General features: G+C 39.9%; 2 protein-coding genes and 1 pseudogene across 4 annotated transcripts in view; 1 reads left to right on the top strand and 2 right to left on the bottom strand.

Annotated features, from left to right (window-relative positions):
* Positions 1 to 9,348, bottom strand: part of tyk2 (tyrosine kinase 2) — a 30,447-nt gene extending 21,099 nt beyond the window's left edge. For 2 of the 3 annotated variants that reach the window (XM_067420681.1, XM_067420702.1), the window contains exons 1-3: positions 9,139 to 9,348; positions 2,749 to 2,942; positions 2,544 to 2,667 (exon numbers count right to left, since the gene is read on the bottom strand). In XM_067420681.1, coding sequence (XP_067276782.1) covers positions 2,544 to 2,667; positions 2,749 to 2,923 — 299 coding nt within the window. In that variant the 5' untranslated portion in view covers positions 2,924 to 2,942; positions 9,139 to 9,348. The remainder of the gene's footprint in view (positions 1 to 2,543; positions 2,668 to 2,748; positions 2,943 to 9,138) is intronic. The other variant, XM_067420693.1, reaches the window with a different exon arrangement.
* Positions 3,383 to 3,499, top strand: LOC137056850 (5S ribosomal RNA; annotated as a pseudogene).
* Positions 9,349 to 12,324: 2,976 nt separating the features above from the next.
* Positions 12,325 to 23,800, bottom strand: si:ch211-66e2.5 (vascular cell adhesion protein 1). The gene is made up of 5 exons (XM_067420638.1): positions 23,647 to 23,800; positions 23,041 to 23,307; positions 17,071 to 17,403; positions 16,705 to 16,956; positions 12,325 to 12,646 (listed from the first exon to the last, which is right to left on the bottom strand). The coding sequence occupies exons 1-5, from the start codon at positions 23,693 to 23,695 to the stop codon at positions 12,639 to 12,641; spliced, it is 909 nt and encodes a 302-aa protein (XP_067276739.1). The 5' UTR covers positions 23,696 to 23,800; the 3' UTR covers positions 12,325 to 12,638.
* Positions 23,801 to 24,648: the final 848 nt, after the last annotated feature.

Genomic DNA, 24,648 nt, shown 5'->3' with positions numbered 1-24,648 from the left:
CAATGAAATTACCTGCGGCTTTAACCAAAACGGGAGAATCAATGATTCAATGGCTCATTCATGAATACACTTGCTTCCTTAAAAGGCCCTGTCCCAAGTGGCACCCTAAACACTTGCTGTCTTCCTACGAGTCCGCACTTTCATGACGTAATGTCGCTTTGTCTGTCGGGAAGAAGTCTCCTGCGGAGCTCGTACCAGTGCGGGCTCAGCCAAAGTGCGGATCGAGGGCGCATATCGACTGCAAAGGGGGTGATCGTGAGCACCATGCTGAATCTTAAAATGACAAATGGGACACCCTGCTGTCTTTTGGACTTGCAGGTGATCTCGTCATTGCAATGCTATTTCTCCCACAAAATGCTTTGACCACAACATCGACATGAATACAGTAAGAGCTTCTGTCAACAGCGTCCTTCATTATAACGGCAGTTTGGACAAGTGTGTCGATACACTCACGATGTGTGATTGACAGCTTCAGACACGGTAAAGGGAGTGTTCTTTGATCACTCTCTGTAGTTTAATCATTTAAATTAAATAACAGATTTGATTCATGCTACTAACAGAACTGATGTGAAGTTGTTCGTTTAGTCACTGGCTTGATTGATTGATGCATAAACAGCATTAAACGATTTAGAAAGAAAGTCTGTGTGAACTTGAAGGATTACACATCAGAAATCACTGATCCCAGATTAGGCAATTTCCAGATCAAATAAAAAATGAACCCACTGGTTCTTCTGAGGCTCACATGAAGGAACGGAAAAAAGACTTCTATTTTCATCTGCACATCCAAACACTCGCTCGTTCACAAGCCATGATCTCTCGAGGACAAACAAATATTGCGCTGGTATGGGCGTGCCAAATTTTCTGGGCGGAGGAAAGGGAGGCAACCGTTACTAGTATGGTGTCATAACAGGAAAAAATCAAGATCAGCTCATCTGGGCTGTCATTTTCTCAAAGGCAGAGAAAAACAGCCAGAACTGGGTTTACACCAATCAAAATTTCAAGCCACTGATATTCAGGCTAGGGGAACTCATATTAATATTGAAAAACTTCATAAAATTAAAATTTCATGCCATAGGGCCTTTAAGAATTTTACATAAAACATGACACATATGTACATTTAATAGGGTTAGAAAAACGTTGCCTTTATAAAAGGGTGCAAACACTGTCCCTTAATGGAAAAGGCATGACTGCAGTGGAAGAGAGGGCGTATATGCAGAAGGATGTTACATTTCCCAGGGTGTATGCCACTCTAAAACCCGTTTCACACTGCGATTCTGGCAAATACACGGATAATGCGACCCGGCATTTGTTCCCGGGCCGCTAGATGTTGTCCATTCACACTGTCAGCGAAATACCGTAATATGTGCGCTTTCACACACAACTCGTAACGGTCCCGGGTCGAGTTGACACGTGACATCCTGATGTGACGTATAATGGCGAGCGATCTCAGCTTCAGCGCGGATAGTAAGGAGCTCCGTGGTCTCGACTTGTGTCCAGTTTGCGCACATTTCTACTTGTTTAATTATAGTTTCTTATGTATCCAAACAATCTCTGCGTTTAAAACACCAACTAGCTCTTCCGGCACTGCAGGGTTGTATTATTGAAAAAACAAGATCTAGGAGTCGCACGATAACTACGTACCATAGACCTTAAAAAAATATGGACGACTCAACAACATCCGTGTCCGCTTGTCAGATTTGAAGCTTTTAGGCGGCCTGCACGGCGAGGACATCTTGGGGCCGAGTCTGCGCAGTAGTGATTTCGGGACCGGAGTTGCGCAGTAGAGCGCAGGAAGTAGAGTAGGAAGTACAGTCGCGATATCAAAAGCCCGCCCACACTCTCACAGATGCAGAACAATTAATTATGTTGGTGTGAAATAAACAGTTATGGAAATCTAGAAATTAAAGCTAAAGCTCCAATCTGTTCCCAAAAATATTGAAAAAAGTCTGTTAGTGCCTCAGTGACAACTTCACTCAGAGAAGCCGTCAGTCTCAGCTGTCAATCATGACGTCACACCCCCTGTTTTTACAGCATCAGATAACTAACTCAAACTAAACTTATTTTAAAAACAAACACTTGAAATGAAATCATCGTGATGATAACTGCCTTCAGTGACATAAACTAACTTTGGGGAAAAAATATTTGAAGTGTAATTTTATTATTTAGTTTGCCTCGCGTCCATTAGAAAACACAGAGGGGCGGCTATACTGGGACCGGTCACCGGGGGGCGATCGAGGCGCGAAAGCTTCAGTATCTGAGAGGGAGACTGCAGGCTTGCTACGTACACGTTGCGGCATTAGTTTTGGCTTTTGTTCACACAGTGCTCGTCCCGGATCGAACCCCGCAATGTTACTAGGTCCCCGACCCGGGTTCAATTCGGTAATCAATTCCGGGACGTGGTTGCTTTCACACAGAAGGCGACCCGGCAATGTTCCGGGAATATTGCGGGTCCGACGTGCAGTGTGAAAGGGGCTTAAAACATTTGGAAACCATTCAGTTACACAATTATATCATGCATATTTGTGAGGCAATCTCATATTCACCTCATTCGGAAATGCAGCAACAGGCCAGACTGGTTTTCCGCATTAAATTTGTGATTTGGACTGTACCAACACAAGGATTTAGGGTCATAGAGAGCAAACAAGGCATGACAGACAGGAGTGATCCCTGAGGGAAAAAGAAAACATTTTAGATCACTAAGACAAAAAAGAAAAGGAAACTCAAGGACTTACAGGCACCCACACCTACCCACAGCCTTTGCTGCATCGATGGTGAGATCTTCAGCAGTCACCTCACCCTCTTTATAAGACAGGCAGCGCTCTCCCTCTTTGGTCAAGAAGAGAAACACATGGACCCCAGGACCCTCACACTGTCCTGTGGAAGTCCCTGCTCTGGATCTTCTTGAACGTCCTCGTCTAGACATTATCCACTGAGTCCAACACCTGCGTCGAAAATATGGAACACAATAAAAACGAGGGAAAATCTTTTAAAAGTCTAGTTTAAATCAAGTGTGCCTTGATTTCAGATATTCTTTGTATTTATATGGTTTCAACAAATGTTTATATTTAATTACTCTAAAAATAGCATATGTTGTAACATTAATCCTCAAAATTAAATTTTAATTGAATTTAAAAACGTGCATCATAAGCTTTTTTCAAACTGTCCAAATCCAATTTATGCTCTACTGGAATTTGTGCATATTTTGCAAGCGTTAATGGCAAACACGACATGAAATGCAACTTTTTACAAATACGTTTTGAGCTACATTCATATGTAGTTTTAAATCCTGTTCAAATAAAATGTCTGGAAATCTCTATCAGACTGACTGCTCTAATCTGATTCTCGGTTTGTGGAACTTTCTCAATGCACTTATCACCCACAAACCAGCAGCCATATCACCCTGTAGCCCATGACTGGTTTCCCACTGAAGCTAAGCAGGGCTGAGCCTGGTCAGTACCTGGATGGGAGACCAACTGGGAAAACCAGGTAGCTGCTGGTAGAGGTGTTAGTGAGGCCAGCAGGGGGTGCTCACCCTGTGGTCTGTGTGGGTCCTATCACCCCAGTATAGTGATGGGGACACTATACTGTCAATGAGCACCGTCCTTTGGATGAGATGTTAAACCGAGGTCCTGACTCTCTGTGGTCATTAAAAATCCCAGGATGTCTTTCGGAAAAAGAGTAGGGGTGTAACCCCGCCATCCTGGCGAAATTTGCCCATTGGCCCCTGTCCATCATGGCCTCCTAATAATCCCCCTCTCCTGATTGGCTTCATCACTCAGTCTCCTCTCCACCAATCAGCTGGTGTGTGGTGAGCGTTCTGGCGCAATATGGCTGCCGTCACATCATCCAGGTGGATGCTGCACATTGGTGGTGGTTGAGGAGATTCCACCCTTCAATGTAAAGCGCTTTGAGTGCCTTGAAAAAGCGCTATATAAATCGAACGCATTACTTAAAAGTGAGATGTTGGTCGAGCAGAAAATCACAATAGCCTATAAATAGAGACATGTTTTGAGACCAGTGGCTGCTGTTGTCATTGTTTTTGGCATATGCCTACTAACGCAAAATAACTCCCACAGAAATCAATGCAGATCTGGACAATTCCAGAAAACGAAAACTAGAATTAGTCACATCACTTACATAATGTTGCCCTATTGATGGTTTGATTGCTTCTGTTGTTCTCCTCATTTGTAAGTCGCTTTGGATAAAAGCGTTTGCCAAATACTTAAACGATTAAATGTTATTAATGATAAAATGGCATTCTGAGATCAGCGTCACACTTTTATTTTAAGAGAACCAGCTTAAGCAACTTGTGTAAGCAAACCAGGTAAGTTTCCTCAGAGTAAACAGATAATCTTTCGCTTCCATAAATTAATAATTTCAAACCATAGAGACTTATTCTCTGAACATGACTTGCTCCGGAGGGATTCCCTTTTGATTAGGCTCCAGTGGGTGTGACAGCAAATATTATCCACAATATTATACTAGGGTTGCAATTACAACAGTACCAACATTTCAGTAACCAGTACCAATACCAGTGAAATTTTGCAGTTCTCAGTACCAATTTCGTTACCAGAGCAAAAATTGTTGAATTAAGTACTTGTGTATGAAATCAGAGTACTGTGAGAGCGATTCAAAAATCTGCTTTCTAATCTATCTTGTGGTACATTGATCTCATACACAGATCGGTCTATCGGTGCCACTTCAAGTCCAACACACCTACTGTCTTTATAAATGTGCAATGTTATGCAAGTTACTCTGGAAATGTAATTAAGTTACAGATCACTCTTATTGAAAATAATTACGATGAGTGACAGCTTAGTAATTATAAAAGGGAGCGTGTTTACGCACGCTTTCTATCCATTCCTCCAGGATAATCTATTTAGATTTGGAAGAAAACACGTTTTTCTGCATTAGGTAAGGCAGTGGTTAGGCTATTTATTATTCGCACTGACTGCCATGCCAAAACACTCATATGCTTGCCTATTCAAAGTATAGGCATTTGTGAACATAACCACTTTAATAACAAGAGTGTTTATGCTAAGATCTTGTGTAGGTTGTTGTTAAGCGACATGAAACTATTTCATGACACTGTATTTAAATGTGTTATCATCAAATCTAGCCTTACAACAATGTTCTTGCCTTTGTCAGAAATAAACTCAAAATAATGATTGTATTTTCACAAACAAGAACGCATACACTGTAAAAAAATGTGGTTGTTTTATTGTTGGTTTAACTTAAAAAAGTAAGTAACCTGGTTGCCTTAAAATTGTGAGTTTATTGAAATTAAAACTTTGAGTTGATACAATGAAGGAAGTTAGTTTAATAAATAGAAACTCAAAATATTATTGTATCTGAACCACATAAAAAAATTGATAAATCATATGTCACTGCATCATCAGAAATAAAACACACACAATTACCCAATATGCTTACAAAATCATTTAATAATATTTTAATAAAGGTTGTAGAATCTCAAAAATGTTTCATTGTATTAACTCAAAATTTTAATTTCAATGAACTCAAAATTTTAAGGCAACCAGATAACTTTTTTTCTAAATGATTTTTTACAGTGTACTTTTCTCTCTCCATGCTGAGTTTGTTTTCGTTGGTATACCAATAGGCGCTTACCAGTCAAAGTAGGTATAAGGGAGGTATCATACTTTGAAAAAAGCTTATTCTCTCTCTTTTTTTTTTTTTTACAATCTAGAAAAGATTATAAAACACTGCATTTGGCTGACAACGTTGTGAGGCAAATGTGATGTATAGTGACCTGGGTTTTGGAACTGTATTCTAATTACTATTTTGGAAATTATTGTCACAGTCTAGTCTTCGTCTGTTGTGTTTTCCTCCTGGTATGTTCTTCCTGGTTTCAGTTGTCACATTCCTTTGTTCTAGTTTTCCCGCCACAGTCAGTCCCAGCGTGTATTAAGTATTGTCAGCTGTGTCTCGTCATCTGTGTCACATGTTCCCCATTGTAAGTCTGTCATCAGTGTTTGTATTTAAGTTCCTAGTTTTCACCATGAAAGTGCTTGATGTTGTTAGCACCCTTGATGTTTCTCGATGTTCGCTACGTTTTGATAAAGTGTTAGATGTTTCATGTAAAGTCAAGTTGATTGTAAATAAAGTTCCTTTGACTTTTGGAACTCTTGGAATCATCTTCAGCGTGAGTCTATCAGATGAGAGAGACACTGCAGTAGTCAGAAAAAACACTGCATGTTGCTCAGAGTTGCACAATGATTTTGTTGTGGCTTTTTGGAGCTATTTTCATTGGCAAAATAGAGCAAAAACAGGCAATATTGCTCACTTCTTCTTCTTTACTACTAGTAGTTGCAGCACGAAATAAACATGGGTGAACACCTGAAAGCATGTTTAAAGATACATTACAACTTACCAAAATGAACCCTGCTCATGTAATCGCTCAGTCAGCGAAAGTGACACCCAACGTCCCGGTGACGTTAAATAGTGCCAAAGCCCAAAGTGAATCTTAAATAGTGAAACAACATTCATATAGCCCCCTGCCCTATAACATTACATGTCCAATCTGATCTGTTCTAATCTAATCCCGAATCACAATGAACCAACAACTAAAGGATTCTATAACTTGTGACAGCGTGCTATGGTATAGTGTCAGACACATACACATAATCAATACGATCTGTAACAATGCATGATCACACATAAAAAAAAACATGTTTTACTCACATAAGAGTGCTGCACCATTCCTGTCGGATCAGACATAGAAGGCACAACATTGTATTTTAATCTCAATATGTCTCCAAATCCAGTGTCGACCTGATACTTTTTTTTTTTACAAACAATGTTCTTGCTATCTTCAGCATGTTTATTGCTCGTCTTTGGGCAGGGCTACAGAAGCACAGTACATATTTATCTGTAGAGGCGGTGTTTCCCCCTTCTAATACGTCAATACTGCACAAGAGGTGTGTGATCAGCGGGCACACAAGCTTGATTGACAATGCTAAGACACTCCTTCTGGCTCTGATTGGTTGTTTCTTACCGGGAGCTGTGTATTTCTGCAAATGGCAATAAGACCACTGGGAGGAGCCAGAGGAGCTTGATTTATTCACAGATTATCTGTCTCATTTCTACCGTCAGGACATAATGACAGGTTTAACAAATATGTAAAAAAAACATTTTTAGAAAAGTTATAGAGCCCGATAGAGCTTCGATAGAGCCCGAAATAAAACGAGGGTAAATATCGGAGCGGCTTAACCGAGGTGGAGGGAGCTCATGTCCTGAAAGGATTCAAAAGACAGGTAAAAACTCATCTCTTCCATGAGCGCTTAAAGGTGCACTATGCAACTTTTTGTCCACTGGAGGGCGCCTATTCTAAACGGCTCGCGAGTACCAGGACTTTTATTATGACGGGACGGGACACAGTCACCGGGCGCGCGCACTTCTGCTTTTTCTGGTGTAGGTATAAACAGCTATTTTTATCATATCAAATACATTTAAGGGGCCAAGGGCTTTGGCCATCCGTCCACTCTCTTCCTTGAACTGAAATGAAATAGTGGGCTGTACTTTTCACATGATTGACATCAGGTTCAATTACGCCAGGTTGGCTGGAGGTTATGTTGCCCGCATACCGCCACCCATGGCCGAGACTGGCATTACGATACCTGTCGGGCCGGGGCTAGTAATGCTACTGCTAATTAGGGTTGATATCTCTGTAGCACTATAACTTGACCTTTTTTTATGACATCATCGCCCTTACTTCTTCTCATTTAATGCGTGTAGGTCATTTTTTTGGATATTTTTACCTCAATTTTTACACATGGCACCTTTAATCTTATCATAAAAAAAAAAAACTCTTCCTCCTCTATTTCTCTTTTCTTCTTCCCTTTTTCTGGGTTTTGCTACTCTGAGTAGTATGCAAATCTTGGTATTTAGGGCAATTTTTGCATTTCTTTGCCTCTTCTTGACGGATTGCTTCCTGTACTCCTGAGTTGTAAGTTGCTTTGGATAAAAGCGTCTGCTAAATGCATAAATGTAAATGTAAAATGTAGTTACCTACAGCAGTTTTAAAACAGTGATTAAAGACTTTAACTTGTTTTTTTATTTATTTTTTATAACATTTATCTGATATACATTTATTTGATAGTATTACTATTTTATTATAAGCCTGGTTGAAATCATGAGATTTTTTTTTTTTTTTTAGGTTATAATAATGATGTATTATTTTGATAGACCTAAGAATAATAAGAACTACAAACTAAATATGTTATGATGAAAAAAAAATTAAACATTTTTGTATTCATCTCTCCTTCTCAAGGATGTAAAACACACATAAAGAGTTATTTTTCTGTAATATTCTCCATAAAAAAATATTTTAAATATTTTATAATATAACATATAGGCTATACACTTAAATTGAGAAGAAAGTTTCTCTTCAGATTTAAAGAACAACAAATTTACTGTAGCTCAAACAGATCGATTACCAGACACACAAAAAACAGCTGTAAAAAAGCATAGCTTGAACTCAATGCAACAAACCGCTTTGGATAAAAGCTTGCATTTGTAATGCAAATGTAATATAGAGCTAAGATTTAGAAGTAAATGTAGTAGTAAAAGGTAATTATTTATTTATTTTTACAAACAAAATGTTTTCTTCATATAAGACAGCTATATATTTGTATAATATAAAATCCCACTTTATATATTTTATTATTAAACATACAGCTTTATATTTAAGGAAGGGGGTCCTCGTAAGATTTCCTTACTTGGGGGTCCATCAAAAAGTCTGAAATCTCATATCTATAATGCTTCCTATCATATTACACTCCAAAGCATGCTGTACTACTGTAACGTTACTGCTGTAATGGCCGGGGTTTGCAGTTCTCGAAACATTGTGCTCTTGGATTTCCAAAAACTGAAATGTCATGTCGACAAATGACACATATTACTATTACTAAAAGCACGAATGTGTTTACTGTCATAGTAGGATATGTAGGGGCAAAGTAGCGACAACCTACCTCATTTTAAAAAATAAATAAAAAATATATAACATAAGCTAATGTTACTTCCTGTTTCACAGCCCTGCTGGACAGCCCGTCTCATTTAAATATTAACAAATAATAATAATAGGTAAAAAGTATTGAAAACTGATCATGAGTTACTTACTTACAGGCAGATGAATGACGATGTTTATCTCAGTTTAGTTGTCCTCCTATTACAGAATTCACATCTTTAGCCACTGACGCGCACAGAAGACATTGCGTATGTTTCAGTCTCACTACGTAAACCCAAACCGTTCCAAGTGTCGGTGTCAGATACTGTACGCAGACCGCGCTTCGAAAACTAGTGCGCTGCCTAGTTAGAAATGCCAGAGGCGTGTCAAATGCGACTGAAATGCTGTCCGTGTAGGCAGGTCGTAAAGTATTTGAGACACAGCCAACAATAGTTTTCGTCCATCAAGCTCTTCAAATTAAGAGTTCTGACAAATCATAGAATGCCTGGGTGCGTCTCAATCAGCTCCCTAGTTTATTTGTCATGGCACTGATCAGGGAGTCTGCCCATTGACTTATGTCCTGATCAGTGCTCTGACTATGTTTTACTCTTAACACACACATAAATAATCAACCTGATTACTATAAATAGCCGAAACCACTGTTATTGTGAAATACAAGGATATGCTCGTAGTACAAAATGTTAGATAAAGTATATGATTCATATAATTCCACCTCATTCAGTTATATGGTGTACGCCTACAGTAGCTTCAAGCAATCAATTTAGCTTAATATAAAAAATGGCAACAGTGCAGTTCTAATAAATGTGAATTAACACAATATTTTAACGTAGGCTATTAATGTAGCCTATAAGTACAATAGATTAAAGGGGGTCGCACACCGGACGCGGAGCTCGGCGTCCGGTGTGCGACCCCCTTAAGACATTGTTTTATTATGATGCAACTTTACTTCCTGTTTTGGTACAAAAATAGAACATGATCGATTTTTTTAATATACAATTTATTTTAGAATTATAGTAGGCCTAATTTTTTGTTGACTGTTTATTTTTATTTTTTAAATTAATTTACACGAAGTGCCTGTCAAAGCAAGATTTTAAAAAATCATGTAAAAATTAAAGCTCATTACGAATAATGCTTAAAATATTGAAATAATTACATACTATGGCAGATATGCATATGATAATTAAGCCAATTGATCATTTGTTCTCTTTATGACCCTTTTTGTCACTATATTATTTTACTCTCTCTCTCTCTCTCTCTCTCTCTCTCTCTCTCTCTCTCTCTCTCTCTCTCTCTCTCTCTCTCTCTCTCTCTCTCTCTCTCTCTCTCTCTCTCTCTCTCTCTCTCTGTGTGTGTGTGTGTGTGTGTGTGTGTGTGTGTGTGTGTGTGTGTGTGTGTGTGTGTGTGTGTGTGAAAAAATAAAATACTTTAAAAAAATATATTTATGTAACTTTCATGTAAAGTTTGAAGTGTAATGTTTGATGTATTTTTCTTCTTCTACGTGTTTCCTTTAAAACAAGGCTTATTTTTGTATCTAAGACTGTAAATTACTTTGATCTAGTCTACATTAGATTTGCTCTATGGATGCTAAAAAAAACACCCACTAGATGGAGCAATTCGACAAACAAATAGCCTACTCGAAGAAAGCAGATTAGCAGATGCTAAAATGAAACCTATCTTGCGGTTAACAACAAACAGATAACATTTTAACACGCAAGTTCAAATGCATTCTAAATATAATCTATCCTTTTCCTTGAAAGCACAGTGCTTCTCTTTGCTGCTACTTCCTCATATTTTTAGCCTATGCTGCACTCTTGAAAAATGTCTCAATTAAGACAATATAATGGTATTTCCTGCATTTGGTTGCAAAACCTAAAATCACCAGTTAACAGTGTACCACCTCATTTTTTGATAAGAGAAAACGAAGAGTCAGTGTAGCTACAAATTTATGTTGTATTCAATTATAAATTGAAAATAGAAGAGCCAGTGTCTAAATTTGCCTTGTGTACCTATGCTAAATCATTGACATCGTTTAATATGTAGGCAGTTTAATAACTTGTATGTGTTAATAATAACAGTAGGCCTATCATTGATTTTTGGGGGTGGTTCAACTTACCCCATTCCCATGTGGTGGATGATCTAAAATGGCAGATGCAAAAATTACACATCTAGACTAGAAAAAAATGGCAAAACATCTGTAAAACACATTTACAATGTCATCTATATGTCGCAAATGTCCAGGATGATTAGCTAAGAGATAAATACATCCAAATTAACATAAAATGTGACAAACCCCTGAATAGTAAAGGGATAATTCACCCAAAAATGAAACATCTTTCATTAATTCCTCATTTAGCCTAGAAATCTAGATGCACCATAGCGGCAGCAAATCTAATCTGCCACCTGCGAGTGTCGTCTAGCAACTCTCAATACATTTCTGAGCTGTAAAAGCCAAACTCTGGTCAGGCCAATCACATCGTGTATAGAGTCGGTGGGCGGGGCTTAACATAATGACGGCCGAGTTGCACTTGTGTGCTTCTAGTAAACACAGAAACTGGCGAACGGCGGTCTTTCGAATCAGCTTTGCCCGACTCTGGAAGACTTGGAGTTAAGCTTTTCTCTGAGAAAAGAACAAAGAACGGCGCTGAAGACATTCTTAAAAAGGGAAGATGTGTTCAGAGTTTAGCCGACCGGATACAGCGAAAGTTTAATCTATAAGTTAGATAGACCCACAAGACTTCACGTCGGAGATTTATATTTTATAATTAAAGTAGTGAATTGTGTATTTTTTGTTTTTTTGGCGCAAACAAAGCACTAATGTTGCTTCATAAAATTGAGGTTAAACCACTTGAGTCACATGGATAACTTTAATCTTTGTCTTTTCTTCCTTTCTAGGGCTTGAAAGTGGTAGTTGCATAGCTGTCAATGACGGGACAGAAAGCTGTCAGATTTTAAATTAAAAAGATCTTCATTTGTGTTCTGAAGATGAACGAAAGCCTTACGGGGTTTGAATGATGACATGAGAGTAATTAATGACAGAATTTTCATGTATGAGTGAACTATCCCTTTAAGTACTGTAGTAACGTCATTATGAAAAATAGTCCTTATAAAATTATGTAACATTTTAGTTTCCTTAGCTCTCCCCCTCAAGTTTTCCATCTAAGATTTCATATGTGACTTTAAAAGAATTTCTAAGTCTAAATATCAACTTCTCGGCACCTGGTACGATATAGCACATCAAATGAACATGTTGAGTGAGCCAATAAAAAAAAGAACATGCAAGCTTGGGAGCAATCATTCAAAAGTGCTTGGCAATGTAATAAAATGTACTCTATACTGTATTCACATCTTTTTTTTTTTTATTACTGGGTGAGAAAATATCTACAAAAACATTAGGAACATACAAAAGCCATGGAACATACAAATGCTCTGTTAAAATGATCTTACACACAATATTAATAATGCTAACTATGTAGGTTTGACTCTCATATTTAACAAATCATAAGCCCTGAAAGGAGAGTCTCCTAAAATGTAACACATACATCTAAAAAGTAACATAGAGCTAGAGCTAGATTTTGATCTGGCACGTTCTGAAAGTCCTTAGCGTACCATCTAGAAAGAATATGTCTTCGGTTCGTTCTCAAGGTCTCTGGGCTTAAACACCTGTAAAACACACAACAATGGTGAATGACAGGTTGGCGGTATAGAATTGCTCCTGAATCACTTGGTCGAGTGCTGTCTTGACATGCCTAAGATGTTTAACAGATACAGAAACAAACATTTAAAGGGTCATGAAACCCCCCTGCTGCAGCGGTGTTTTTTCACACCTTCGATTTGAAAAAGCTTGTTAAAAGGGGAGTGGTCGACTGTGAAAAGGTGGGATGGTATTGTGTGGAAAGAGGGAATGTTTGCATAAATAGGGGAGTGTCAGTAGGTGCATTAAGATTAGCGATACCAACAGCAGCAGTTGCAGCGGTTCTGAGACATGTTCTTGGGTAACGTTGGCATTGTTTACCACAGTGAGATTAAATGAGGGATGAGTACAGCGAATGAGAGCGCTGAGTGGCGTGCAGCAGAGATCGCAAATCATTCAGCTCTTTAAACCAGCATAATTCAGTGAGAAATGAAAATAAATGTTATTCTGCATGAGGAAATATTTTGCAAACGTGATAAAACTATATTTGTCCAAATATGCACGCTGTTTGGCAAGATGAACAACGCGCCGACGTGATAAGAGAACGTGAACCACCCAACATGCGATGCGACAGAGATGTGTAATTCTAGATCGGGGTAAAAGCGAAGGGGTTTGAGGCTTCATAGTCTCGACCGCGCATCTGAAGCAGAGCGACGCGCGCTGGGTTGCCGTGACGATCCGCGCTGTCTATCACTCGGCAGCTAAATCTATATTTGTCCAAATATGCAGCACGCTTTTTCACTAAGAGCCCGAACACATGCGGTTTAGTGCATGGCTGTGACGACAAATAAAACGGAGAGGACGTGGCTTTTGTTCAATAGCCTACAGAATACAGATTGGTTATTTTGCACTCCTGACATAGATAGTCAACGCTTGCAGGTTCGGCGTGCAACGCTTGCAGGTTCGGCGGATTGCTCAAGATAATTTTACTTTAGCGAGCCTTTGTAGCAAAGGCTTCCACAGACGGCGCCGGTTACAGCTCGCTCGCCGCCCTTTACGTTACTTCGTATCAGCACAACGCCTAGCTTTCCTCCGTGACTTTTCCGCACGCTGCTTCCACTTCCCCACCATATCTCTACAATAATGATGTAAGACGAGCCTGACAGAAGTGACTGTCTCATGCATATTAACTAAATTATCTTGTATGCATACTACAGCGCAGGGATTGGACTGAATGAGCTTTATGTCATGAATATATATCGAGAATCGCTCGGAGCGGTCGACGTCAGCATGTGCCCAGCACCCCATACTTGGGCCGAAAAGGCCGTGCCGACGTCAGCATTTGTGACGTTGCTCCGACTAAGCTTTTCAAACCGGAAGACAGAAATCGCTCTGAAAAATGCAAAAATAACTATTTTCACATATGAATACCATTAATAAGTACCCTTAGTGTTTTCAATGATGTGCAGCCTATACATATCTGTTTACATCTCAAAAAAAGTGTTTTGGGGTTTCATGACCCTTTAAATACTCATTTACAGTATGGGGATTTGGCAAAACAAGACAAGAACAGGATAATCTTAAAATATCTTTTTTAATTTAACTGGATAATAAGTTATGTTTCACAGGTTTGGAACAACATGACAGAATTTTTATTAAACAAACTGTCCCTTTAAGTTACCAGTGAATCAACACTGTTCACACCCATGGTGTAAAATGCACATCTATCTTCTGAAGCATGTCGAAAAAATGCTGGACTGATAATCCAGTGAAATATAAAAGTGAAATATTAAAGTGACCATGACTCATAATCTCTTGCAACAGAGGAAGGGAGGCTCTGTTTATAACCGGAATTCCTCTATCTTGTTTCCTGTTGCAGTTTTATTCAAAGAGGTTGGTCTGTGTTTTTTTTCTCTATAGGCTTGGTTGTGTTTATGGGGCGCAGTATAACATGTCTTAATACTTCTTCTTTTTTTCTTTTTTTTCTTTTTTCTTATATTTGACCTTTATTCCACACCGTTGTCTCCACTGTCCTTTGAACAGCAGGTTTGCTTCCTGCTTCTATGAAGCCCATCCCTCCGAAAAACGCAATGGTCTTAGATTGGTTAGATGGCCAAATGTAGTTTCCTGTATTTTTATTGGCTGAAGTGAAACGCTACTCCCCTTACCATTACGGGCAGAAGTCAAATCTGGGGCAGTGTTTATGTTAATAGCAAGGGTTTATGATGTCACCAACCCGGGAAGAAGCTCGTTGTAGTCCAAACCGGCCGTTTTTGTGGGCAATAAACTGCCGTAATTTAAAAGACAATATCTCTGTTTGCATTGAACTCTTAGCGCTGTAATTTTGCAGATACTGTTTATGCTCAAGCAGCAACATTACACACTAACTAAAGTTAAAAAGATGAAATCGCATGCCCCACCCCTTTAAAGCTGCAGTAGCTGAAAAGCTGAAAATTTGAACAAGCACAACTCACAGGTCACCTCCCCTTTGTTCTCGGTTGCGCTAGAGCCCCTCCCCCTCCACAGCTCCTCCCCTTCACAGCCCCTCCCCCATCAGAACAGAGCCGGGCATGAACACGCAGGCCCACCGATGACGGCGGATAAACAGTTTTGGTACATACACTGGTACAGACGAAACATTATCAATATGATTTACATTGACTATGGCCTGCCCATACTTTGACTACAAACTTGGCCCTCAAAACATTACGTATTTTGCAATATGACGTTGCACTATTTCTATAAGTAATAAATAGCTAGTAAGATAATATAACAGTGAATTACCTTACAGTATGTATAATTATTATATTGATGTAATGCTAAATAAGGTTTGCTAGTACATTGTTTCAGCAACATGACAAGCCAGTGAATTAGTAGGTTTCAATATTTGCTTTGCACAGTGTGTGACATTTTATCTGTATGTTATGCGGCTAGAGTTTTGACCATGAGTCAATGGGCTCCGACGAGGAATTCACACCCGCAGCGAATTTGAGGAATGAAACAAATTAAGCAGGGATACTTACTTGTCAAGCAGAAATGTGGCTAATTCTGCATCGGTTTTTAATCCTTTCAGGACATGAGCTTCCTCCACCTCGGTTAAGCCGCTCCGATAGTTACCCTTATTTTATTTCATGCTCTAAATCTTTCTTTTTGTCTTTTTTTATAATCGTCATTTGTCTTTTTCTGTTTACCTGTCTTTATTTTATGATACTCACGGTAAATCAAGAAAACGATACAATAAGACTAACTTTGTTGAGCTATATAACAATGATTCGTTTTCTGTCAATGAATGTATCCAAACAGTTGCTCATTTGTCTTATAAAACACATAATATATTAAAGCGTCTTAGGTGTTTCCATGGTTTCTACACAATAAATCTATATCGATGGGTATGATGTCATGATGTATGACGTGATGCACGGTCGGTGTCCTGGTAATAATTGCTTATTTCTCTGGATTTAAACATTCTTTGAAACATCTGGTATAATGTAAGTACACAAATCAACAAAATATATAACATTGTTCTTGTGGTTTGGGGATATATTCATCTAAAAAAAGGTACACATTGTGCCTTTAATATAAATTTAAACCATAATACATTTTGATTTACCGTATGCATCTGAAAACATTACATTCACTTTGCACTTAAATAGATTCTTTTAAACTATTTTTTGAATAGGTACTCTTTTTTTTTGTACGCAAGGGCTGGGCTGTGCATGCTATCAAAACATAAATGGAATGTTGTAATGTTGTTTTAGGAGTATCTGTTATGCTCAGTGGATCAAATTGGTGACTGGTACTATGATGCTACACTGTAAAGAAAATATTTTGCAAATATTTTATTCAGGGCTCCAGAAGCTGAGGCCAGTTTTAAATTGTACACATTTGCACCTTACCAGAATGCATTGTAGCATGTTTGTTTATTTCCACTGTTGAGGTCAATGTTCATCTATGTAAAGCTACTGCATATATATTTACTTCGCTAGATGCTTTCATGGACTAAGAGGCAAATGTCACAGGGTTCACTGCATTTTAACTGTGTGTAAAACTCTAATAACTCAATGCTTATGTTTTTTATTTCTCTTACCTTTGGATTTTTGTTTGATGACAAATTTTTTGCTCTTTTTCCCCAGGTTATTTGAAGCAGTGCATGTATACACCCCTGGGCCCAAAGTGGCAGCTGTCAAAACAGGCTGATTATCAGCCTTTTCCTGAAGGTTTGAGGAGGTCCAGATATACACAGGAGGCGGGTTACCCTCTGCAGTACAATCCAGTACACTTTCACTATCTTCACTGATGTCCAGTATTTCTTCCTCTGGACTGCGGAAGTCAGGCGGGTCTGATAAAAAATCAAATATATAAATATAAGCATGCATTCAAACATTATTAACATTAAAATAACATTGAAATAAAATATCTGAACTATTTGGTATTGGTCCCTTTATTCACTTACACTGAACAGCAATGTTGAGAACTTCAGACTGGACTGTTGGAGGAGGCTGAGGACCTTCTGCTCCCAGTTCCAGCTCTGCTTCACACCTGTACTGAGCTCCATCATCAGCTCTGTTTGGGACAATCAGCAAGGTGGAAGACACCTGGACTGGTGTTGCAGGGGATAACTCTGAGAATGAGTGGTTGTAAACCTCAGTTTGTCCTCTGTACCATCGTAAAACAAGGTACTGAACAGGTGCGACGTTCTGCACCTCGCACTGTAGCTGGTACTCTCTTCCTGCCACCACTGGACTGCTGTGATTCACTAAACTTATGGACACACTGTCTGGCTTCTCTGCGTGAAGACAATTGGAAATGTAAACAAAGATATTTTATGAAGATATTCAAACAAGCACATTAGTTAAGACCTTTTTAAATCTTTTAAATCTAAAATTGTGCCATCATTTTCTCACCCTCATCAATGACTGATATTTTCTCCACAGAGATTTTGAAATCTTAGTTCTGCTTATGTTGAATTAAAAATGCTGCCACACAGCCTGTTAGGTGCCTGTGGCGACATTTGTGCGAAATGATATCACAGATTGCTTCCTGCACGTTTCGTAATGCTGTGAATGTCCAACGAGAGGTGCTAAAAGCATGTTCAGTTTTATCCACAACAGATGGACGTTTTATTATGTTGCTTGTTGAACATTTCACAGCAGTTCAGAAATCAGATCAAATGTGGAGTTAAAAGGGTGCTTTATTGCATTTGAAATTACCGTATACCCGAATATAAGATGACCCCGAATATTCGCTGCCCTGTGAGGCCACACCCAAAGCCTTCGCTACTGGATTACTGGATCACTGGATCACTTTCCCACCACGTTCATTTTCATAAAATCAGTTCAGTTAGAGAACAGACACTACAATAACAGAACTAAATTGTGTCTGTTCAATATAATGAGTGAGTCACCGAGCGAGTGTCACAGCACAAATGCAGCAGGAGTCAGATTACATTCATCGTGCTGAATGAGCTCTCGTGATGAGAGCTGAGGTAAGTGCGTCCGCGGCATACATTCACAGCGCGTGTTCAGTCTGGCTCGTTTTCAGTTCATGCCTTTGGAAGCGTAACTTTCAGAGGAATTAATTTGTGAAGTTGAAACACTCACTTTGCTCCGCCAGCTGCTCGGTTTACATGAATGCCTTCAGCTGGTTGAAACATGCAGAAATAGCTCCCTCTACTGGCTGTAGTCTTTAGCCTCTGGCCAAAAAAATCCTCTGATGATGAAAAATGACGATATTTGCATCATCTGAGGATTTTTTCCCAGTAATAAAATCAAGCTGCAACCTCTTGCAGTTTCTCTTGAAGCCAAAACGGAAGTAAGTTAAACTGCAATTCCTTAACTGGCCACTAGGGACAGGCTCCAGAAAGGAGCAAAATCTCATTGAGCCCCATATTAAAATTCCCAACTTTACAGCAGAAAAAAACATGTTTACAGCCTGGTACAAATTGTTACGGAAGCGCTGAAACGGCCATGGATAATACTTTTTTATCTTATGTCGTGATCTCAAGTTTATTTTCTCATGATCTCGAGAAAACAAAAGTTGTTCCCTTATCGAGGGAACTCGAGCTGCGCCGAAACGATACGGGAACGCCTCTGCGTGATTGTGTCATGAAGCACTCGTGAAATCTGTACAATAGCGTGGCGATACGTCATAAGCGGGTGACATCATTGACCAGGAATCTATAAAGCACACCCAGACCAAACAGCGTTAGCTTGTGTCTTCACAAGTGCTCTATGTGAAATATTGTTTGTCTATTTGATATGTGTTTTGTCTCTCAAAGAAAAAAGAAATATTATGGCAAGCAAACAGTTCAGACAGTGTGTTACTCCCTGCCCACGTTACATCACGGGTGGGGATAGTCACGATCTGTGTGTTATGTGTTTGGGATCTGAACATGCCCAGGCTAGATTAAGCCTTGACTGGCCAGCCGAGAGGCAGGAAGCCCATCAGTCTAGTAAATTAGATGAGCGCTTTCTGCCATCGAGATCTCAACCTCCTAAGCGGGGCTTGCCGTTTTTCCTGGACCTTCACACCGAAGTGTCGGGGTCCTGAGCGAAACCAGCATCCTTTAGAGTTTTCAACCCTGCCATTTTACCAGTATTCAAATATTGTGGGGTTGAAAAGACATAGGTATGCGGCGATGCCTCAGGTGGAAGAGATGCTTGCGAGCTATCTCTCCCTTGAGTCTGCATCGTCGCTAAGAGCCACGCAACTGCCCACTAAGCCAGTCAGAACAACTTCAGCATTAGTGAGCAGGGTGTATTCGGCGGCAGGTCAGGCAGCTGCATGTTTGCATACAGTAGCTGTGTTACAAGCTTATCAGGCTGACGCTGACCTGCTGAGGGATATTGACGATGAATGTGAGGAAGTGGGGTGAGAAACCATAGCGGAGATTAGGAGAGCTGCAGATCTGTCTCTATGGGCTACCAAGGAGATGGCCAAATCTATCGGCCAGTCTATGGCAGCCCTGGTAGCCATGGAGAGGCATCTGTGGGTATTTTTTTTAGAAATTAAGAATAGACATCTCCCATGCCGGCCTCTTCGGCGACTCTGCAAACACAGTCGTCGAGAGGTTCCAAGAGGCGAAAAAACGAAAAAACAAGAGGCGGCCACATTCCAATGGTTTCTTCCCCGCAAGTCTTCCCCTCTGGGGCTGCTGGCGGGAGTGTGTCCTCCTCTCACAGAGCGCAACGAAAAGAGAGATTAGATTATTAGATTTTCTGGCAGCGTGAAAACTTCTGCCAAATATCTCAGATTGGGTCTGGCAGACAGTAGAAAAAGGGTACAAAATTCAATTCCCAAGCAGGCTCTGGTCAGTGCTTTGGTCAAGTACAGACTATTCTGAGAAAAGTGGCTATAGAGAGGGTCCCTCCCCACAGCAGAGAGTCTGGGTTTTACAGCCGGTACTTCATAGTTCCAAAGAAGGATGTGGGGCTACGGCTATTTTAGAACTGCGCCAGTTGAACAGTGCAGTAAAGAGATTAAAATTCAAAATGCTCACGCTGAAAAAGATCGTGTGTCAAATCAGGTCCGAAGACTGGTGTGTCACAATAGACCTAAAAGATGCATACTTCCACATCTCCATCCTTCCGCAGCACAGAAAATTCCTCAGGTTTGCTTTCGGGGGTGAATCTTACCGATATCGGGTGCTGCCATACGGCCTAGCTTTATTGCCCCGCACTTTCACGAAGTGTGTGGATGCAGCTCTGGCTCCGTTGCAACTCCAGGGCATTCGCGTACTGAACTACATAGACGATTGGCTCATATTGGCGCAGTCGGAACAGTTGGCGGTCCAGCATTGAGATGCCGTTCTCGCCCATATGAAAGTGTTTGGGCTAAGGTTAAATATGAAGACAAGTGTGTTGGTACCTCAACAGAGCACTACTTTTCTGGGGATAGTTTGGGAGACAAGACAGATGTCGGCTCGAGGGTGCCTACCTGGGACTTGGCCATAGTATTAGAAGTCCTAATGTTAGCCCCGTTTGAGCCTATTGAAACGGTACCAGAGAAGTTTCTCACAACTGTGTTTCTTCTGGCCATTTCTTCCTTAAAAAGAATAGGGGACTTGCAGGCTCTTTCGGTAGCGTCCTCTTGCCTTGAGTTCGCACCTGGAATGGTGAAAGCTTATTCCCAAGGGAAGGTTATGTACCTAAGGTCCCCACTAACGTTGCGGGCCCTGTAATGCTGCAGGCTTTCTCTCGCCTCCGTCCCTTAACCCAGACCAGGAGAGATTAAATCTGCTTTGCCCGGTAAGGGATTTGGATGCTTATGTCCACAGAGCTCCCCTATGACGAAAATATGATCAGTTATTTGTGTGTTTCGGATCCCCGAGTAAAGGGAAGCCAGCATCTTAGAAGACGTTGAGTAAATGGATAATTGAGGCTATCTCTCTCGCATATGAGTCGGCTGGACAGCCTTCACTTTTGAAGGTCCGAGCCCATTCAACTAGGAGTATGGCAACGTCTATGGCTCTAGTATTAGGAGTTTCGCTTCAAGAGGTGTGTGATGCGGCAGGTTGGTCCTCTCCGCACGTTTGTGAGGTTTTACAACTTAGATGTAGCCTCTACCCCAGGTCGCCATAGTCCCAAGTGTTGTATATGTGAAATCATCAACCCACAAACACCCGGTTTGATGATTTCACATTTACAACACTTGGGACTATGGCGACGTGGGCATTTCGTTCCCGTAATGTTTCGACGCAGCTCGAGTTCCCTCGATAAGGGAATGTCTCAGGTTACATATGTAACCATGGTTCCCTGAGAGGGAACGAGACGCTTGTGTAAATGCATACGTAACCAGAGACGTTTTGTCATGATCACGAGTTCATATTTTCTCATTTACACAATTGCACCAACAGGTGATAGTATAGAACCAACTAACTGATGGGGTGTGATATAACAATATCCTTTTATAACTGGTGTTTTGTTTTATATCCGGTGTTTTAAAGGTCCCATTCTTCGCGCGTTTTCGAAGCTTTGATTATGTTTACAGTGTGCAATATAACAGTTCATGTTTCACATGTAAAAAAACACAGTATTTTTCAAACAATTTACTTATCTGTACAGCGCTGTTTCCTCTGTCCTAAAATCGGCCTGATGATTTCCTTGTTCTAGGAAGTCCCTCCTTCAGAAATACGTAACGAGTTCTGATTGGGCCAGCGCTTCCCGTGTTATGATTGGACAGCAGCTTAGCGCACTTTGCCCGGAAAGGTCGAAGGTCGAAAGCTCTTACCATAAAAGGGAGATGCAAGCGCTGAATGTGCGCTCTTCTCCACGTGGGAGAGCAACAAGACCACGCCCCCTATTTTGTGTGTTCTTGTGGGCGAAGGGTTAGTCAGCAAACGGTTCTAGTGACGTCATTACAGCAGGAAGTGCAGGGGTGTAATCCAAACCGGCCGTTCGCTGTAGGCTTTGAAAGGGAACTTCTGTTAAATAAAATATCTCGCTTGGCATTGAACTTTGAGCGTTACAATTTTACAGGTATTATTTATGCTCCAGCAGCAACATTTCACACTAACTGTGAAAGATGGAATCGCGAAGAACAGGACCTTTAATGCTTCCGGGTTCATCGATACGTCATGCGTCGGGTCACTCTTCCACTTTTCACTCTTTTATAGATTTGCGTATGGACGATACCAGAAGCCAGAGAATATAGTTAATGACATTATAAATATGGATATTTTTCTTGAAAAAACAAAACAAATTGCATTGTTTTGTTTCAGAAGGCTTTTATTAACCCGCTGGAGTCATATGAAGTACTTTTATGATGGATGGATGCACTTTTTTAATATTCACTCCCATTATAAAGCTTGGAAGAGCCGGGATATTTTGTAATTTAACTCCTATTGTGTTCAGCTGAAAGAAGAGAGTCATATACACCTAGATGGCTTGAGGATGAGTAAATTGTGGGAAAATTTTTATCTTTGAATTTAACAAATGGGAGATAAAGGCACATTTACCAAAGTGGACATGTATGAGTACTTGTACATAAGAGCTTGCCTTCACATCGCAAGTTCAGTACTGTACCAGGATGAGCTACTGAGCAATTTTGCTAGGCTACATCAGAAAAGCTGTGCATATGAGGCTGTTTATGTGATGTAAGCATTACAATGTATTAGTTTCCAAATCATGCACTATATGGTAAAAGTGTTTATGGGGTCATACCCAGGGACGCATTGGTCATTGGGATTTGCATTTGAATTACAGAATCGACAGAAAGCGACTAGCATCATAAAGATTTGATATGGTTGTCAGTGCATGGGACACATATAATGTTGGTTTTAATACGATTTTCCCAATAAATAAGCAAGAATAAACCTGGTGTCCTCGATGATTCCTGTTCATTCTGACAACAAAGCACTTGAATGCAACAAGCTCACGGTTAAGTCCACGCTGGCTTGTTTGAAAGTGGTAAATACTGTACTCACTGTATAGAACGAGGTTTAGTTTTTCCTCACACTGCCTAGGTGCAGTGAAAAAAACACCATAGCAGATTGGCTCCTCAATCCAGTCAGTCAAACTGTCCACCCGCCACTTAACACTGAGGTCATGTTGAGTGTGTGATGCGGCAATGACCGATTCCCATCCCAGCACACGTACTGAACGAGAGGCCACACAGCTGACCGACACGGCATCCCCAAATTTCACCACTACTCTGGAGGGAGAGATCTCTAGGGAGCAACTGTCACCTGTCACTGAAGGAGGTGTGCATCAGAATATCATCAAAATCACATTTATCAGATGTAACATGACATATATAGAGAACATTCAAATATTTTCTGATCCATCAGAATGTGTAACCATAACTCGTTATTTCCTTACTAATACATTACATTGTGAAACCACACTTTATAAAGTTTAATGTAATATATGACTGGTCCAAACTTTACACACTGCCAAAAATGGCACAGAAAAATTCAGGTTAGGAATTAAGTAACGGTTGAAACCTTGAAGAGATTTGCAATTGTTTACTCTGAGTGTAACTTGAAATACTACAAAACAATTAGCATTATTTGCACACTGCAACGTCTTACCTATCCCAATTATGGACAGACCAAGAAAGCATAAGAGATTGTTTTTCATTTTGATGAAAATAGTTGAAATCTGCTATATTCCGGACACAGAGGCGAGAGGAATTCCGACTCGGTCTTGCTTGGCAACTAAAAACTGTGAACTGTGAGAGCCAACAAAAGCCTTCCCTTGTACTGAAAAGCCTGAAGGGGGATTGAAGTAGTGGGCCTCATTAGAATCAGCTCTCCCTCTGCCCGCACTTTAATATTTCTCATTCCCCCCCATGTTTCTTGTAAAGTGGCAGTCTTTATTTATCACATCTGAGTGTACTGAAGGCTAAATTGAGATTCATTCTCATTAAAGCCTAAACAAATTACAATGTCTGTATATTTTATAATTGGATTGACAACTATTTTGTCTTTTAACTAAAAGTGGCTGATTACACTAAATGGTTTAAGTCAATATTTATTGCTTCAGTGGATCACAACATACATTACCCACAGACTATATTCAATGTGAAAAGATTACTCGCAGTGAATTGTCATTATATGCATCACAGCGATGTCACCTTTAGGAATAACGACTGTTTCATTTTTTATTCATGTTGGTCAAAATCTATTGAGTTCTAACTAGCTGTCTTAAAATGCCTCCCTGCAGGCAGGTTGCTATGCCAACACTCACTCACAGGAAGTTTTGGCAGACTCAGGTCACTGTTTAACACTACACAAAAGAGACACAAAGAAGTCTTCATTTTAAAAAAAAGAACAAGGTTTAGGATTTATGTGCTTCCCTAAAGTAGGCTACTTATTACTTCCTTGGGTGTGAAATGATACCATATTGACTTAGAAAGTCATTACAATCACATAGCTTCTAGTAATTTGTTTATGTTCATACAGTGTTCATATCAAATATTAAAAAGTGGCTGGTTTGGGGTGGGTCTTTTGAGACTCAAGTCCTCTTTCTGCATAGGTGTTAAAGGATGAGATGCAGAGAACAATGGCCTTTTTATTATTAATAAAATAAAA

This window comes from Pseudorasbora parva, chromosome 2 (assembly GCF_024679245.1).
Source record: "Pseudorasbora parva isolate DD20220531a chromosome 2, ASM2467924v1, whole genome shotgun sequence".
Lineage (NCBI taxonomy): Eukaryota > Metazoa > Chordata > Actinopteri > Cypriniformes > Gobionidae > Pseudorasbora > Pseudorasbora parva.
Note: the sequence above shows the minus strand (reverse complement) of the source record. Positions and strands in the feature narration are given on the sequence as shown.

Bases quoted from the DNA above. Each gene is read 5' to 3' on its own strand.
- si:ch211-66e2.5 (XM_067420638.1), bottom strand. From the start codon at position 23,695: ATGAAAAACAATCTCTTATGCTTTCTTGGTCTGTCCATAATTGGGATA. The intron at 23,308-23,646 runs GTAAGACGTTGC...CACCTCCTTCAG, and splicing joins TCTGTCCATAATTGGGATAG to TGACAGGTGACAGTTGCTCC. The intron at 17,404-23,040 runs GTGAGTACAGTA...GTCTTCACGCAG, and splicing joins ACTAAACCTCGTTCTATACA to AGAAGCCAGACAGTGTGTCC.